General features: G+C 33.9%; 1 protein-coding gene across 2 annotated transcripts in view; it reads right to left on the reverse strand.

Annotated features, from left to right (window-relative positions):
• Positions 1 to 13,667: 13,667 nt before the first annotated feature.
• Positions 13,668 to 20,000, reverse strand: part of LOC106870321 (uncharacterized) — a 258,020-nt gene continuing 251,687 nt past the window's right edge. Inside the window, exon 4 of one of the 2 annotated variants that reach the window (XM_052975840.2) lies at positions 13,668 to 14,480. In XM_052975840.2, coding sequence (XP_052831800.1) covers positions 14,316 to 14,480 — 165 coding nt within the window. In that variant the 3' untranslated portion in view covers positions 13,668 to 14,315. The remainder of the gene's footprint in view (positions 14,481 to 20,000) is intronic. The other variant, XM_052975839.2, reaches the window with a different exon arrangement.

The raw sequence follows: 20,000 nt of genomic DNA on the forward strand, positions 1-20,000 counted from the left end.
TCTGAGTTCAAATTCCACCGAGGCCCACTTTGCCTTTCAACGCCAAGCACGAAGGGTGTGTTGTCAGAGCTAGGATGCGTGCTCTAAGGAACGAAGATGTTGGAGCCGCGCGAGAGGCCCGGGTGGCGGAGGCGCAACAGGGCAACAAAGCCACCATTCGGTCCCTGGTAGATGAACAGGGGCGCGAATTACTCGAGCCAAGTAAAATGTGTGAGGCCTTTCAACAGCATTTTGCCCGACTGTTCGGGGCAAATAGATAGATACACTATCTATCTATCTATCTATCTATCTATCTATCTATCTATCTATCTATCTAATTGTCTGTCTGTCAGTCTATCTGCCTGTTTGGTTGTCTGTCTGTGCGTGTATACACACGTATATATATATATATATATATATATATATATATATATATATATATATATATATATATATATATATATATATATATATATATATATATATATAGGTATATATACACATTTATATTATATGTAAGTGTATATATGTATATACATGTGTTCTGTATCTATTTCTCTGTATATTTATGTATATGCCAGAATGTATGTATATATATATGTGTGTGTGTATATGTGCATGTATATATATGTATATATATATATATATATATATATATATATATATATATATATATATATATATATATATATATATATATATATATATATATATATATATATATATGTGTGTGTGTGTGTATATGCATACATTCGTACACACACATATGTATGTATATACGTATAAACTTATATACATACTTCACAGTTCCCAACATATTACATGCATGCATACGTATGTATGTATGTTTGTGTCCAAGTGTTGCCTCGCTTGCATTACTAGGCAGCTGTCAGTCGTTGTTATCGTTATTAAGGGTGAATGATGATTGATGATAATTAAGAAATTAAAGTAGAACAAAATATCAGAAACAGTTAATTGAAATAGATTAATGCTATGGGCCCTCCCACTTACGTTCAAATGATGTTCTGCTGCCTACAAAAGTAGGGGCATTCATCGGATGATGCAGTGTTAGATATTCGCTGGCACCCTAGAGGAAGCTGGAATGGTCGTTGATGGACGTAGTTGAACAAATGTCTGCTAAAAAGGGTTGACAACACTATACTGGTCGATAGTGTTGGAAAGAGAGATTAATGCCAGAAAGTACTGAAATCTTTGATGATTTCTTGTCGACAGCTGATGAAGGGCTTGTCCCGCTGTGATAGTGTCTGTAACATACGCACACACACTCGAATACCTACGCACATACATACACACACATACATACCTCCATACATATAAATATACACACGTAGATACGTACACGTAACACAAAAATACAAAACACATACATGCACACTCACACACACACACACACACACGCACATGCACACACACGCACACACACACACACAGTATAGTTGTATTAGTACGTTTCAGAAAGAAGGAAAAAAGAAAGAAAGAAAAAATCCATACAAAATGGCGTCCGAAGTAACTTACGGTCCACCATTTTGGGAATATTACCAAAGAATAAAAAAAAAATGAAAAATAAAAAGTAAAGAAAAGAATCTTTGCATCATGTCCGATAATTAGATTTCTATTAAAAAAAGAAAAGAAATAAAAATAAAGAAAAAACGAGCAAAACTAAATGAAACAAAACAAAAAAAAAAACGTGCGAACTTGTATACTTACATCGATTTAATCTCGCTAGATTTATACCACTTCTGTACAAATAAATCCTTCACACATCTACTAGTATTTATTTGGTTAATATTGCTACAAAGAAAAAAGAAACAGAAAATCATCCCCAAAATATTAATGCCATTATAATGACAGCCCCTTGCAAAAACCTAATTTTCATGAACGAAATAAATAAAATGAGCCTATACGTGGTCGCGCGACGTGCTAGAAATACTACTCGAATATTCTTTAAGTCACATTGCTCAACTGACAGAGAAAAGAAAAGTTACAGATTGGATAGCACTGTGTAACACGATTTTTGTCCTTGGGTAGCTACAGCTGTTTTCTATTTGCTTATCTCTTGAAAGTATGAAAAGCGGCAAATGTTTCTTTCAAACTTTGCCTTTGTTACATTCAAACCCCAAAGAATCCCTCTCAATACATGGCTATGATGCTCCCCCACAATTCCTGCTCATGATCAGAGATGCGCATATTGTCAGCCGCTAAGGGACATGCTCAAGTGGTTATGGTCAAGCAACTGACAAGCAAATCTGTGAAGGAGATAGTAGTCATTTCCTTTGATTTCTGTATGGAAGCAAACAGGAGATAACGCAACAACAAGCAAATCTGTGGTATTGAGCAGAATATTTGCTATAACAATATTAATGCTTCAGCAACTCAGCGCTGAATCTGTTTGAAATGTAATGGAAATCGATTATATCGACCCCAGTTCTCGACTGGTACATATTTTACCGACCCCGGAGGGATGTAAGGCAAAGTCGATATCGGCGGAGTTTGAACTCAGAACGTGGTGAGAAGCAAAGAGCCGCTAAACACTTTTGGTCGGCGTGCTAACGATTTTGCTGGCTCACCACCTTAAAATAGAAAAATATTGATTAACAAACCACCGTTGTCGCAATAAGTCGGCAGGCTGGATAAAAATTCGTTATTTGTGACGGAAGCACTTTTCGATCCTGTAAATTTTTGATTTCGATGCACATTGTTCTTTGCACACAACAATACGCTATTTATTCAATTATTTTTGCTTTGAAATTTATTTATTTATTTGATTGTATTTTTGTTGCAAATTCTTTATTTAAAACTGATTAATTATGGTTGGTTGATCGAGAGTCAAGTTTCAATAACATGGCTCGTTATCAAATCAAACCCACCAGACGACTGACTAATACGTGTCTTCGCAACAAACTGATAATACTGAAACATTGTTCATCCTTTTTTCCCCCTTATTGCATATCGCAATTTTATTCCTTAAATTCTCATAAGAACAAAATCGAACACTGAATTTAACAATTCAATCAGCAACACAAATAACGTTTTATTCCCATTGTTACCAACGCAGAACCATCCCTAGTTTCTTCGATACAGGATTTTATCTTTACACCTCAACAAATGACAGCCAGGAGAAGAAGAAAACGAAGGTCGAGAACGAAACAAAAATATTGTATTCCATTCAGTCACAGCTATCGCACTCCTTCACTTCACTCTTTCTTTCTCTATTTTTCTTCGTCGTTCCTTAAAATTCAAAAGAAAGCCGAATGTAGGAGTCAACACACACTTACTCGCGTATACAGTATTGTCCACAGAAGGGAGGAGTAGTTTTTGGTTGGTTGGTTGGTTGGTTGGTTAGCTTGTTGATTGGCTGGATTGGTGTGGAAAAAAAAGGAAGTTTATTCAGCTATCACTCTTGCTCCCTCTCTCGCAACCAATTCCCCTCTTTCCTTCTCTATGTCTGGCGCTGTTGTCTGAATCTCTCTCTCTCTCTCTCTCTCTCTCTCTCTCACATACTTTCTATGCTATATTGTAGCCACAGCATTATTTCTATTTCATTAATATTATTTACCAAAGAAGGCGTCGAGCTGGCAGAAACGTTAGCACGCCGGGCGAAATGCTTAACGGTATTTCGTCTGTCTTTACATTCTGAGTTCAAATTCCGCCGAGGTCGACTTTTTTTTATCCTTTCGGGGTCGTTAATTTAAGTACCAGTTGCATACTGGAGTCGATCTGATCGACTGACCCCCTCCCCCAAAATTTCGGGCCTTGTGCCTAGAGTAGAAAAGAATATTATTTACTAGAGGTATCGAGTTGGCGGAATCGTTAGCAGACCGGGTGAAATGCTTTGCTGCATTTCGTCCGTCTTCATGTTCTGAGTTCAAATTCCGCCGAGGTCGACTTTGCCTTTCATCCTTTCGAGGTCGATAAAATAAGTACCAGTGAAACACTGGGATCAATCTAATCGACCTATCTCTCCCCATGAAGTTACTGGCCCTATGCCAAAATTTGCAATCGATATAATGGACTGTCCAATTTACCGAAAAAAATCTTCGGTTTTGTGTCTATAAGAAAGTTCTATTTATTCATTTCGAAAAACAGTGGATTCGCAAAATCTTTAGAGCAGTATTTAGCTGTTGGCTTTCACGCTTTAAGTTCAAATCCTGGCGAGACTTATCCTCCTCTCTCCTTCTTCCAGAGTTGATAAAATAGAGTACCAGTCAGGTACAGGTACTCAACTGGAGCGTATTTTATCGACCCCACTCCAGAAAAAGATGAAAAGCGAAGTCGTCCTCGGCGGAATTTGGACTCAGAACGTAAAGACGGACAAAATGCCGCTGAGCATTTTGTCCGGTGTGCCAACAATTCTGCCAGCTGTCAAACTCGACTGGGACAAAATTTGAACTCAGAGTGTATAGCTCCGTAAGTAAAATACGGCAAACATTTTATCAGATGCTTTATAAAGTCTATGTCAATCCACGGCCTTTACTCACGAACTAATAATAAACACGAAAAGCATATCAGATAAACGGTTACTAGCAGTAGTATTTGATATATTTTCAGTTGTGTGACAGGAGTTTATTGATTCAACACGAGCAAGTAATCTACATCTTGTCTATTTGTTCTGCCACGCCAAACAAAACAGCTATTATACATCTATTATATTCATTCACCTAGCATTTCTCCTAATGTTATCATTTCGTAAAGCCGATAGAAAGAATTTCTATGGAATTCTGAGGAAACAAGAGAGGGCAGATAGTACGGGAACATTTATTATCAGTTGTATAAGTATGAATAATAATAATAATAATAATAATAATAATAATAATAATAATAATAATGATGATGATGATGATGGTAGTGATAGTGATGATGGTGGTATTATTATTATCTTTTAATCCTGTTTTAAAACCTACTCAATTAATGGATAACCACGGTTTTCTCCAGATCTCCATCCGTCGTTACCTTCTTTCTCTTTGTCTTTTTTTTTTACTGATTTTGTTTTCCTTCTTTGGTCTATCTTATTCGGGAAGCCATATTCACAAAAGCAGGTAACTGCGTCAATGCCAAATCCTTAGTGCTTCCTATACTAACAGAACCACTAAAGATATTGACATTGACGAAAATACAACGCCAACAACAGCAACAGCAGCAGTAGCAGCAGCAGCAGCAATAACAACGGCAGCAACAACGACAATAAAGAACGACCAGAAGAATTGATTGTTCTGTTGTTGTTGTTGTTGTTGCTGTTGTTGTTACTGTCGTTGTAGCTGTAGCATTTCTCAGGATTGCCCACAATAATTCAATCATATCTCCAGATAATTCCTAAAGACTTGATTTGTACAGTGGAATGATGAAAACGAACTGATATATACAAATTCCTGTCAGATCTAAGATTAATGGTCAAATCTATTCGAAGCTTCAAGAACTCGTTTTTCCTCTTAGATTTAAACATAAAATAAAAAAAAAGAAACAAGAACAAAAAAAGAAAAAGAAACGACAGTAACAGCAACAACAGACTGAGGTCTTCTGACTCTTTATTTTATTCTTTTATGATCTTGATAATGTTGTTTTCTGATGGCGGTGATCGCATGAAAGAAATTACTTTATGGTGGCATATTAATGGTAGCGTGACAGAAACGGCAGAAGGTAATGTTGAATTGGTTGTGGAGTGTGACAGATTTGGAAGAATCAGCTTTGGAGTGACAGATCTAGTACCGTATTGTCCGTGGAATGACGGAATTGGTGGCAGAGTACTAGTTGTAGGAGTACTCCGTCGGTTACGACGACGAGGGTCCCAGCTGATACGATCAACGGAACAGCTTCCTCGTGAAATTAACGTGCAAGTGGCTGAGCACTCCACAGACACGTGTACCCTTAACGTATTGCAGGGACACCGAGTTGGCTGAAAACTGTAGGCCCATTGCTTTCCTAAACATTATTTACAAACTGTGCACAAGCTGCCTCAACCAATTCCTCCAGAATCATTGTGAGTCCAAGAACAAAGTGAATGGCGAACAAGCTGGTGGAGAGGAGGGAGTGTGGGGATGTGCCGAACAGCTTCTGATTAACAAAGTTGTACTGTCTGAAGTAAAGAAATATCGTAGGAGCCTTAAGTAGTATGGCTTTATTATAGGAAAGTATTTGACTTTATTCCCTACTTATGGCTGCTGAAGTGTTTCCATTTGGCAAAAGTGCCTTCTACCTTAATTGCTGCCATTGGGAGGCTCACAAAGACCTGGACAACAGTTTTTACACTTAGAACCAAGAGCGGAACGATCGTCACCAATGTTATAAATACTTCAAAGGGAATATTCCAAGGAGACAATCTCCCTGTAATTCTGTTCATTTTGGTGTTAAATCCATTACAATTTCTGCTATAAAACCAAATGGCTGCATGCTAGGGTCTGCAACTGCTAGAGACATTAATGCAACTCGTAATTTCTTTGTGGATGACCTCAAGATCGATGCCAAAAAATGTGAACAATGCCAAAAACAGAACTGGAATTAATAACATTTTCAGTTGACATAAGAGTGGAATTTGGCCAAAAGAAATGTTCATATTTAATTGTTGAACGGAGAAAATCAATACCGCCGATCCAAAACCTGTGTATCAATGGTTTCACCATCTCACCTTCCCCCCCCCCCGAAAAGAATGCAACAGGTACTTAGTCATTGATGAAAATATATCGTATAAAGGTACTGTGAATAAAGACAGAGTGACCCAAGAATATTATATCAGACTTGAAAAAATATGACGGTTGGAACTCTCCTCTTACAACAAGACAGTATCCCACAATGCATTTGCAATACCAGTGCTGATCCCGATATTTGGGATACTTGACTGGTCTGTAGAAGAAATACATCCAGTCCTCCATGTCAACTAACTTTTTCTCAACTACGACATTACTCTTTATGCTCTCCAACGCTGTTGACTGTTCAACAATACATCAAACTGTTCCAAAAGAAAACGGAGACACAAAATATCGTCAGATTTAATCTGAACACCCTGTACCTTTGTTTGTTAACCCATTACCTCCCATAATTCTATTAACTGGAATTTTTTTTAATGAAACTTTGATTTCTAGCATAAAGCAGCCTTAGAAACACGCTGGAATGATCAAAATAACATTTTAAATAGAAATAAGCGAGATATTGGATGAAAAATTAGCAAACCTCATTTGAATATCAGAGAACTATACCTAGTAGATATAGCAAAAAGGTTAGATATGTGTAAATATTGACAGATAATTACGAAATTTGTAATTTTTAAGTGATCTCATATGAGATCACTGGTAGGTAATGGGTTAAGGAACGGTTACACAGGTAATGAAAAGTACCGAAGGAAAAAGACCACTTTTTTGTTGTTGACTGGACAGAATGTTAAGGAATGTATTTTTCGGTATGATATACGACAAAATATGCACATACCATACACCATACTATACAAACACACTCACACACCTACACACACACACACACACACACACACACACACACACACACTACAACACACGTATACATTGCTCCGTATGCACATAGTAGCACAGCCCTGCAAAGATATGAAAATAGCGAAAAGAAAAACACCAACACAAACGTCAACATTTTCAGTTTTTTTTTTAAACATTTTCAGTGAATCAACAGATATTTTTTTTTAAAATTATTTCTTTATTAATCAATCTTTCATGGTTGGTCTCCAATAAAATTTCAGAAAAATACCGACAGTAGAAAGCCGAATACTTCGTCTTAGAATCCAGAACTTATAATAAATGGAACAATGTTTTTGTTTTCTCCCTGTCTGTCTGTAGGCTGTCCCGCTAATCATTATTATTATTTTTAAAAAACTTATTTATTTTTTAAATTTCTTTTTAACATCGTTTTCTGATTTATCAATTGTTCTTTTTTAAAGAAGTCTCTGAGCGTGTGGGGGAATATTTGTCTGTATATATATATATATATATATATATGTATATATATATATATATATATATATATATATATATATATATATATATATATATATATATATATATATATATATATATATATATATATATATATATATGTATATATATACACATATACATATATATACATTTATATATGTATATAAATATATGTATACATATATGTAAGCATATATATATATGCAGATATATATATATTTATGTGTGTATGTGGGTGTGTTTGCATGTATATATGTATATATGTATTTGATTCGTTCGGTTGAAGTTTAATAGGATGTTTGCTTTACGAATGTGATTTTTTTTTTACTTAAAAATAATGAAATTTCGTACCTACACAGTCAAACGCAGGCACACATCCAAAAATACACTCGCACAAAGTGATAAACATACCTAAATACACGTATACACACATACATATATGTATGTATATATATATATATGTGTGTGTGTGTGTGTGTATGTGTGTATATTGGTATATATGTATATGCTTACGTATATAAATATTTCAATATTTGTATATATATATATATATGTGCGTACATATATATATATATATATGTTTAGATATATGCGTGTGTGTGTGCTTGTGTGTGTTTGTGTATGTGTGTGTGTATAATACATATACATATACATACATATATATATATATATATATATATATATATATATATATATATATATATATATATATATATACATAAACACACACCCACATATATATATACACATAGAGATATATGCGTGCAGACACATATGAGTGTCCGATTGATTGAAAGGTTGAGAAAGAGGTTCTTGAAGCAACGGCAGAAGGCTTGAAACGATTAAATTATATTATTTATACTCCAATGCATGTATTGAGTACATCATTCACTTCATTAAAAATAACGCCCGCGCACGTAGGTTTGCGTGTGTGAATATATGCATGTACATACATACGTACATATATATATATATATATATATATACATATATATATATATATATATATATACACACACATATATATATTTATAGATATATATGCATGTATATATAAATATATATATGTATATGTGCATCTATGTATGCTTGCATCCACACGCACACACACACGCACACACACACACACAGACACACACACACATACACATGTATATATACTGTGATAGCGGCCAAGTTAACTTCGAGAATAAAAAAACCCATAATAATTTTCGTATTTTTCCAATCATGTTAACCAAATAAAATAACTCAATTATATTACCCCCATATAAATACATATACACATAAATACACACACACATACAGATACACATACCATACGCACACTCATATATATATGTACACACACATGCACACACACACGCATATATACTATATATATATACTATATATATATATATATATATATATATATGCAGATGTATATATATATATATACATATATATATGGATATATTATTATTATTATTATTATTATTATTATTATTATTATTATTATTATTATTATTATTATTATTATTATTATTATTATTATTATTATCCGTCGTCACCTTTATTAATTCTATTCCCACCCATGCTTGCTTATTTGTAATTTCGTTTGTCAACCATATTACGTATACGTTCTCCTTTTCTCTTCTCACTGCACCTAGTTTATCATTATTATTATCATTATTATTATTATTATTATTATTATTATTATTATTATTATTCATTCATTCATTCATTCATTCATTCATTCATTCATTTATTCTTTCATTCGTTCGTTCATGCGCATGTGAGTACGGAAGAAGCAGGCGGTGGGGGTAGAGTTGTTGCTGTTGGTCTTGTTGTTGGTGGTGGTGCTGGTGGTAGGTGGTACTGTAGCGATGATGTTAGCGATGGTGATGGCGGAAAGTAATTTGATAAACCATTTTGTTGTTTGCATTGTTCCATGTTGTTTTTTTTTTGTGCGTGCGTGTGTGTATGGGTATCTGTGTGTGTGTGTGTGTGTGTGTGTGTGTGTGTGTATGTGTGTGTGTGTGTGTTTTTTATTATACTATATTTTGTTTTGGAAAGTGTGGTGGTGGTGGTGGCGCTGGTGGTGGTCGTGGAAGGCGTGGCATAACAATGAATGGAAAATAATGATCAACCGTTTCGTTCTCGGAACCTCTTCCCCACTCAAAAAAGCAAAAAAAAAAAAGCTATGACAAAAAACCAAAATGGACAGACGGAATAGTCCTTCTGTCTGCTGCGTATAATGGAATGGAAATTAACTCTGAAATTCCATGAACATGATTCCTTTTAGCATCTGGTTTCTTTGTATGTTCAAATACATGTTTAAATCCATTCCACATTTGCCCACCTCCACCAAAAAAAAAAAAGAATTCAATCGTATCTTTTATTTGTTATTTCACAATACTCTTGCACGTTTGTTTTTCTTTTATTTTATTTGTCTTTGTGGTTTTGTTTTTGTTATAATACTCATTGTGCTACTGTCAGCAATCATCATCACCACCACCACCATCATCATCATAATCGTAGTTGTCGTCGTCGTCATCAACATTAACGGCATCATCATAGAATAAGAAACATCATCATCATCATCATCATCATCAAATCATCATTAACACGTCCTCATCTATCACCCCCCACCACCACCACCACCACTAGCATCATCAAAATCATCGTCATCATAATCATCATCATCATCATCATCGCCGTCGTAATCGTCGTCATCCTCCTCCTTCTCAACAACATCATCATCATCATCGTCATCATCATTATCATTAACAACACCAGGCATCAGGCAGCAATGGAGGCGGGATCCTCAACGCGATTATCGGCCACTCGACCTGCTAGAAGCATCAGCCAAATCGGTCTCTGTTTTGGTTTATGTTCAAGATTAAAAGGAAGGTCATAACAAAGAATAACAAAGTGTTGCAAGACGCACAGTCCAACCTTTGGAATGGTCACAGCTAGAATATTCTTAGATCATGAATGCACATGCGCAGAGCTGACTTTGGACAAAGTAACAGCAACATCAGCAGCGGCAGCAGCGTCAATAGCAATAACAACAACAACTGCAGCAGCAGCAGCAGCAGCAGCAGCAGCAGCAGCAGCAGCAACAACAACAACAACAAAGTGGTAATGAAAAAAGCTTGAAGAATATAGTTGTTCTTGTGGTTATGTACAATTATTAAACTTTAGTATTTTTAATTTGTTTTTGACAATAATTTACGAGATCAGTTTGGGAGCCGATACGAATAAGAGTCATCTCTTTTGAAAATATGCACAACTAAACGAATGTATATATAGGTGTATATGTGTATTATATGTATATATATACACACACACACATATATAGATATAAATATGTAAATATACATACATACATACATACATACATATATATATATATATATATATATATATATATATATATCTTTCTGTAAGAATATACATTTACCTATATATTCTTATACACATGTACACACACACACACACACACACATATCTATATATTTACATGAAGTCCATAAAGAAATACACACACACATATATGTATATATACATACACACATACATACACGCACACACACACACATATGTAAATTGGTAGATACATGAAACGAAAATGAGCTAAAATAAGGTAAAAGAAGTAAGTCAATGGCCGACGGCATGTATTTGAGCAATGAAGAAAAATAAGAAATAAGAGTATAGTAAATAATATGCACGATAAATTCTTGATTTAAAGAATTATCTCCCCTTCCAGAGAAAGCAGAATGTTCGCTTGCAGGCAGTTTAGTAAGAACACTAAATGAGAAGGGGAGATAATTAGTTAGAACCAAGACATCTCCAAATTCGACATACCATTATGGAAACGACTGATTACCCGAAGATAAGAGGACAATTTTACACGTGTTTCTGCCCGTATAGGCGTCATCAGCACACTGTACTTATCCTACGTTATCTTAAGCAGACGAAACAAGTGTATACAAGAGAAAAAGAAAAAGCAAACAATAAAACGAAACAAAACGAAACAAAAACAGCAAAAACTAAAACGAAATATTGATCACATTTATGTGTTAGGATAATTTTCATAAATGAAATGGAAATGAGCAAAGAGAAATAAGGGAAAGTAATCAGTGGTATGTCTTTGAATAATGCAGAGAAGTGTGTATTAAATAACATTCTCCATTTATAATATATATATATATATATATATATATATATATATATATATATATATATATATATACATACATATACATATAAATACACATATATATATACACACATATATATATGTATATATATACATATATATAACATACATACATATATATACATATATACACACATATATATATATACGTGTATATACACACATATATATATACGTGTATATACACATATATATATACCCAATATATGCATACATACATACATACATACATATATATATATATATATATATATATATATATATATATATATATATATATATATATATATATATATATATGTATGTATATACATGCACGTACACATATGGTTGAAAGGTGAAAGGCAAAATAGAATCCGGGCTGTATTTCAGACTCCTAACCCTAGAGAGGTAGAAAGGACAATTCAGAAACTATGTACTACAGTTAGTTTGACCGTTTTTTGTCTGGCTTTCTGTCCACTGGCGACATTTTACGTGACAAGTTACAGCATAAGCATGTTACCTCCTTCTATCTTATTTGTGGTCTGTTTTGATTTTACTTAGGCACAAAGACCTGTAAATATGTAGAAAGAGAAGTTGTCTCTTGCGACGTCAATTATGCTCACTGCCGTTTGTTGGACCCAAGGGATTTAAATTATGTAAACTGGGTGTTATTAGGTTTAAGTAATTATATCGGTTTTAGCACGCGTTCAAGCATATATTACATGCATATATATGTGAAATATGAAGATGTATATATATATATATATATATATCTATGCATACACACAAAACACACAATCACACACATATATATATGTATATATATATATATATATATATATATATATATATATATATATATATATATATATATATATATACATATACATACATATGTATGTATATATATTTGCGTACATACATATATGCGCGCGCACACACATATATGCGCGCGCGCACACGCAAACATACATATATATATGTACGTATGTATTATATGCCTACCAACTTACATGCATACATATACACACATATTCTATATATAAATTTGGATATATATATATATATATATATATATATATATATGTAAATATATATATATATACACCTAATCATACAAATATCTATTCCACACACACACACACACACACACACACACACACAGCCACGCACACACCTATATGTATATTTATTTATGCATAATTCAATATTTGCAGTTATTTTTTCTTGTTTCGTAGATGATGCTGTCACTATTGCTGCCGCTGCTGCCGCTGCTGCCGCTGCTGTTGCTGCTGATGTCGTTTCTGCTGCTGCTGCTGCTGCTGTTGTTGTTGTTGTTGTTGGTCTGATGAAAGTCGTACCAATGTCGCGCATCGGTGTTTCCATGACACACGCTCTCTCTCTCTCTCTCCCCCACAACCTCAGCAACACATTGTAGCTGTGTGGGAAGTTGTTATGCGTCAAGCGTTCATTCGAGGTAATGAAATCTCTGTCTTAAGTTCGATCTCTGTCTTGGATCATTGATGCCTTTCGGTCTCTAAAAAGTCCGCTTTTATTTTTTTTTGCAGAAACCGACTGGAAAACAATTTTTTTTTCATTCTCTCTATATATATTTGTATTTTATAGAATAGAAAATAATTTGGAGATTCCCCTGACGAGTACCACTTCCTGTAGATATGTAGACCGTTCTTCGATTTTCAGTTACGGGGCCGTTAGAATTACGGACACTGTTTCAATTACGGACCGTTTGAACTCTAGTGGTCGGAAGTGTTTGATTTTATATTAAAAATTTATACATTTTATCTTATTGTATTTTTATTGTATATTAGTTTTTTCATTATATATTTTCTTCATTTCTTTCCTTTTTTTCTTACAATTTCTTTTTTGTATGCCATTTTATATGCTTATCATCATATCTTGCTTATCGGTTAATGTTATCGGTGATATAATTCTCATAGTTATCGTTGGTAACATTACCGCTATCGTCATTATTTGTATAATCTTTACCCCCAGCGTCTTTCTCATCATCAAGGTCATCATCATCATCATCATCATCATCATCATCATTGCCATCATTTAATATATAATTATTAGTGTTCTTGTTATTATTGTTATTGTTATTAGTATTATTTATTGTTGTTATTATTGTTATTTTAGGATTAGTGTTATTATTTAATTGTTAATTGTTTCAGTTGCTGTTACCTAGCTACGCATCTGATTGTCATTCCGGCAAACCATTTGTTCACAATCACCGCAAATTTGGCATCGTCGCAACAGGCACGTGGAGTGTAATCTGGAGATTGGTTGGTGCTTCCCACTTCGAGTCCTGCACCGTAGCAAACGGGAAGTAACTTGTCTTTCGGCTACAGCGAAACAGAAAAGAAAAAAAGAAAAAGGATAAAAATATTAATATGGAAATTTCACCGAAACAAACACTAAAACATACATACAAGAGAGGCTACTGAAAAGTTCCTAGCTTTAAGGGTATCATGAAAGGCCTGGTTGGAGGCCCGACCTTCCGAGTTCTTTTACAGGGCTTAGAAAAACTGAAGGGCCGCTGCAATAAGTGTGTGAATCTGAGAAGGGAATATGTTGAATAAAATCATAATTAACTGATCCTCCTGTATTTTCTTTTACCCAAAGCCAGAAACTTTTAAACAACCCTTCACATGTATTATATAGATAGATACGAGGGTCTGCTTAGATCTCAACCTTTATTTTTATGGTGGGGCGTACTTCAAGCAAGGACCAATGCTTCACCACACTCGAGTGTCAACACTCTGGAGACCTGCATCGGACGTGCGATACGCAAAAAAAAAAAAAAAAAAAGGCGGAGGTTGCGGCAGCTGCAAGCAAATTTTGTTTTCGTGTGGAGACAGTAAATATCATAATATATTCCATAAAAGTAATGTTAAGTCCAGTCACCGCTGCATAAAATATATTTGTTCTTTTTTCCATAACTAATAAAATCAGAAAAAATATCTTGCTGGCATGATTTTTAATAATCCTATTAACTCTTATCTCGGCGGTAAGAATCGTTGTTAAACCTAAGTGTACTATGCAAAAAGCTATGTTGTATATGGCACTGAACAAAATAACGTCTAAAGGACTTAAAGATTCTTCTTAGATATTATTCACACTTTACATATTTCTTCTATACAAAGAACAACTATATTGAGGATTACAAGATTGACTGGCAAAGCTCAAAAAACCCTTCGCCATGTGTTAAATATACCGGATGACGCAGTCTTTGCATTTCTGAGAAATTCAACATTTTATTGTAAAAGTTTATAATTTTGAACAGAAAATATGATTTAATATATGTAGAAATTTCCATCGTTATGTATGAAGAAATGTTCAGTTTGCTGCTGGATAATTTTTCAGTACAATGCGAGTATTATATCTAGAAACATTTCTTATATATCAAAACATGTTTTTGTTTTCATTAACATAATGTTTATTCGATTTTAAGCCTGTATCTTTCAAAAGTTACTATTCCTATACTGTATGACTCTATAAGCATTACATTCATTCAAACGTAACATGTTTTCAAGCATTTTGCTATACCTCTCAATTCTGCTGTTCTTGCTTTAATCGTTTGAAGAAGCGGAATTGAGAAACTCGAGTAACAATTTTGGGGCAGTTTATAAAAAATAGTATTATGTATGTACATTTTCTATTCAGTAGAATACCCTGTCATTTGCAAACATTAATATTAATGTAATTCTTTTTCACTCACATTTATATGTATGTATATATGTATATATGTTTACACACCCACTCTCTCTCTTACACACACACACAAACTCATATACAAAGTTATTCATCAACCAACGATTGGTACAATATACTATATAAAGTCGCAGGTGTAAACGCACTGTTTATTATAAACCGCCTGATGCTAAGACATATTAAAAAAAGCAATTAATGGCCCTTACAATTAGACAACAAAGCAGGTAAATTTACGAGAAAAAGCCATAATTTAGATCATAAAGAGCTGAATAACTAAGGTAATAGGTAAATGTTAGTAACATATATAATTTATATTCAACTAACTGGTACTAAAATATATATTAAAGAGAGTATGAAACAAAGAATTACATTAACATAGGGTAAATAAAGAGTGCAAGTGTTACTTAATAGAAAATTAAGCACCAAGAAGGTAACTTAATAACACACACACGCACACGCATATACACATACGCGCGCGCTCTTTTACATACGTATAGGTATATATACACATACATATATACACATAAATATATACACATACATATATGTATGTGTGTGCATATCTGTCTACGTATTTATCAGTCAATCTGTCTATCTGTCTATCACAACACCTACACACAGAAACACCTATCCACACCCACACCCACATCTATCTGTCTGTCTGTCTGTCTGTCTGTCTGTCTGTCTGTCTGTCTGTCTGTCTGTCTGTCTGTCTGCCTGTCTGTTGGTCTGTTTGACTGTCTGTCTGTCTGCCTGTCTGTTGGTCTGTTTGACTGTCTGTCTGTCTGTCTGTCTGTCTGCCCACCTGTCTTCTTGTCTGTCAGTCTGTTTGTTTGCCTGTCTATCTCTCCGTCTGTTTATCTGTCCACCTCACCATCTAGCTTGCTATATGTCTATATAAATCTCTCTCCCCATTACATGTATATACATATATACATACATATATGTTTGTGCGTATATATATATATATATATATATATATATACATGCGTATATATATATATATATATATATATATATATATATATATATATATATATATATATATATATATATATATATGCAGTAAAACTACTACTGAAAGAAGTTTAAAAAAGTATAAGAGAAAGGCAAAGAGACGGAGAGAGAGAGAGAAAGAGAGTGGTTGATACCTCTCATCACAGAGTCGTCTGGTTTCTTTGTAGGTTGCCAACCAATTCATAAGATTTATGTTTTTGTTTATTCACGTTTTCATTATTCTTTCCGTTCATAAATATATTTATCGGTAATAAGAGGAGTCTATTTTTATTTAAAAAAGGTTTTAAGAAGTTATTATTATTATTATTATTATTATTATTATTATTATTATTATTATTATTATTATTATTATTATTATTATTATTATTATTATTATTATTATTATTATTATTATTTTGTTTTTAATATTTGCACCGTTCTTCAATGACGTTCTTTTCCATGAATCGTCACGTCATTTTGTGTTTCATTAATTACTGTTTTGTTTGAAAAGAAAGAAAAGTCTTTGAAACATTTATGAGAGTTGTAGGAACTGGGAAACTAGAATGCCGCTGTTTCTGCTATAATTCATGTATATATATATATATGTATATATATATATATATATGTATGTATATATATATATATATATATATATATATATATATATATATATATATATATATATATATATATATATATATATATATATATATATATATTTATATATATGTATATATATATATATATATATATATATATATATATATATATATATATATATATATATATATATATATACATACATACATACATCTATGTATATATATATACACACACATACAAACATACATTTATATATATATATATAAAAATATATACACACATATATATATGTACACACACATATGTATATATATTGTTCGGTTCCCATTGCCTATTTAATGACAATTTACTGAAAAGTAAAGAGAGAAGGAAAGGAAGAGTGATTGTGACAGAGAGAATCCGAAACTGGGTCGTCATCCTTGGTTTCGCTGCTTTTCTTCTTCTTCTTTTATGTGTTTGTGCTTAAAGTTAAGTTTCTCTGTACTTTTTTGAGGCACCTGGAACTATACCAAAACACTGGAATAATCCATCCATAAATTACTTTTCGCAGACGTATGCCACCCTTCTTGCCCAAAGAGAGAAGACCCTGCATTTGCATCAGTTCCTAGTTTGCAGAAGCTGCTCATTGCCGCGCAGCGAGAATACCTACCCCGCCTCACATCACTATCGGGAGAGACCGAACTAAAGACAATCAACCTGCTCACTCACCTGGGATGCATCTACTCATTAGATGCCAAACTATCCGCCTTTTGGTGCGTCAGAAGACGCGAAATATGCCGCGCGGTGGAATCAAACCAGGAAACATTTTGTTGTAAAACGAAAGCCTTAACCACTCAACCATGTCTGTGCTTCATTTATTAAAAACTGAAATACATGTATGTATGTAACCCACACACATGCATACACATACATGTTTTATATATATCATGCCAAGCACAATGCTGTGTGGTGCTCCAGACCTGTTAAATGCCATTCCAAACGCGACCATCTCTTAATCTTAAGTTGTAACAGGATTGGGTGTATTTGAAGAAGATCCGGCAACTAATTTTGGAGCTGGTGAGACGACCTCGTAAAGGACACTTCGTTTGTATGTACTCAATAAGTTAACTACTCTGATCTCTGATCTTCGGTGTAGTATCGAAACCGTATTGTTAGAGTAAAAAATTTGACTCTTTCTCTCTAGAACTTTCCAAACACATTTGCTAAAAAATAACAAACAATTTCTGAATCTGAAGAAAAAAAAAAACAACCCAAAATAGCAACGAAAAAATAAACAAAAACTGCAGATTAACAACGTATTCAGAAAGTTATTTGATTAAACGGCTTCATTTATGTCGTGTACAAAGTGCTAAGAATGTTACCATGACAACGTAAAGATAATTTAGTTAAATATTTAATAAAAGAACACCAAACATAGTTTGGTACTAGAACAAACCAGTTCTTCTACTGTGAGGAATTTCGTTTTTCTGTCTTTCGACTAGAATTCCAAGATTTTAGTGATGTTATACGTCTAGCCTCCAGGTAAATACTAGAAATGCCTACTTATAATTAAAGGTGTTTTGTCTGTGACTATTTCATGTTTCTGTGTATCTAGGACTACATTTACTATTGTCGCCATCGTTTTATTTTATGGATTAAATTTGAGGTCGGTTTGCCTGCTATTTGTAACAAAGCGAGTGATCTTGTAGAAGCTTTGTTGGTTCAATGTATTTAGCTAATAAATTTTTCGAGTGAACGAGATTAGTAGATTTCAGTATTGTTTTTGTTGTTGCTGTTGACGGTGATTAGCACACCTCAGCTCAACCCTGGTCTTCAACAGACTTCTGATCATAGCCGTTTCCGCTTTCCAAGCTTCTGACATGACTTGCAAGTTAACTTCATTACAAGAATTTTCGGTAGCACAAACGCGTCTCCCCACATACGCACACGCACACAGACAAACACACAAACACCCCACCCACCCCCACCCACACCCACACCCACACGCACATCTATCTATCTATCTATCTATCTATCTATCTATCTATCTATCTATCTATCTATCTATAGACAGACAGTCAGGCATACAACACGATTCTTGCGAGCCTAAAACTGATACCGAAGTTTCGGCCTAGTTGCTTTCGTCAGACTGCTGAACAAAATGTGAAGATGACTGAGCAGTAACTGCAATGTCACAGCGTTTATCAGGTAAGAATATATATGGCTATCAACTTAAAGTACTGAAGGGTTTTTGCAGTTAACATTTGACTGTTTTAAGCACACACACACACACACACACACACACACACACACACACACACACACACACACACACACACACACTCGCATATATATATATTTGTGTGTTTGTCCCCGCCATCGCTTGACAACCGATGTTAGTATGTTTATGTCCTCGAAACTTAGCGGTTCGGCAAAAGTAGCCGATAAAATAAGCACTAGGCTTACAAAGAATAAGTTCTGGGAGTCGATTTGTTCAACAAAAGGCGGTGCTCCAGCATGGCGCAGTCATATGACTAAAACAAGTAAAAGACCAAAAGAAAATAATGGAGAGA

This window comes from Octopus bimaculoides, chromosome 22 (assembly GCF_046866305.1).
Source record: "Octopus bimaculoides isolate indiv1 chromosome 22, ASM4686630v1, whole genome shotgun sequence".
NCBI classification, from domain to species: domain Eukaryota; kingdom Metazoa; phylum Mollusca; class Cephalopoda; order Octopoda; family Octopodidae; genus Octopus; species Octopus bimaculoides.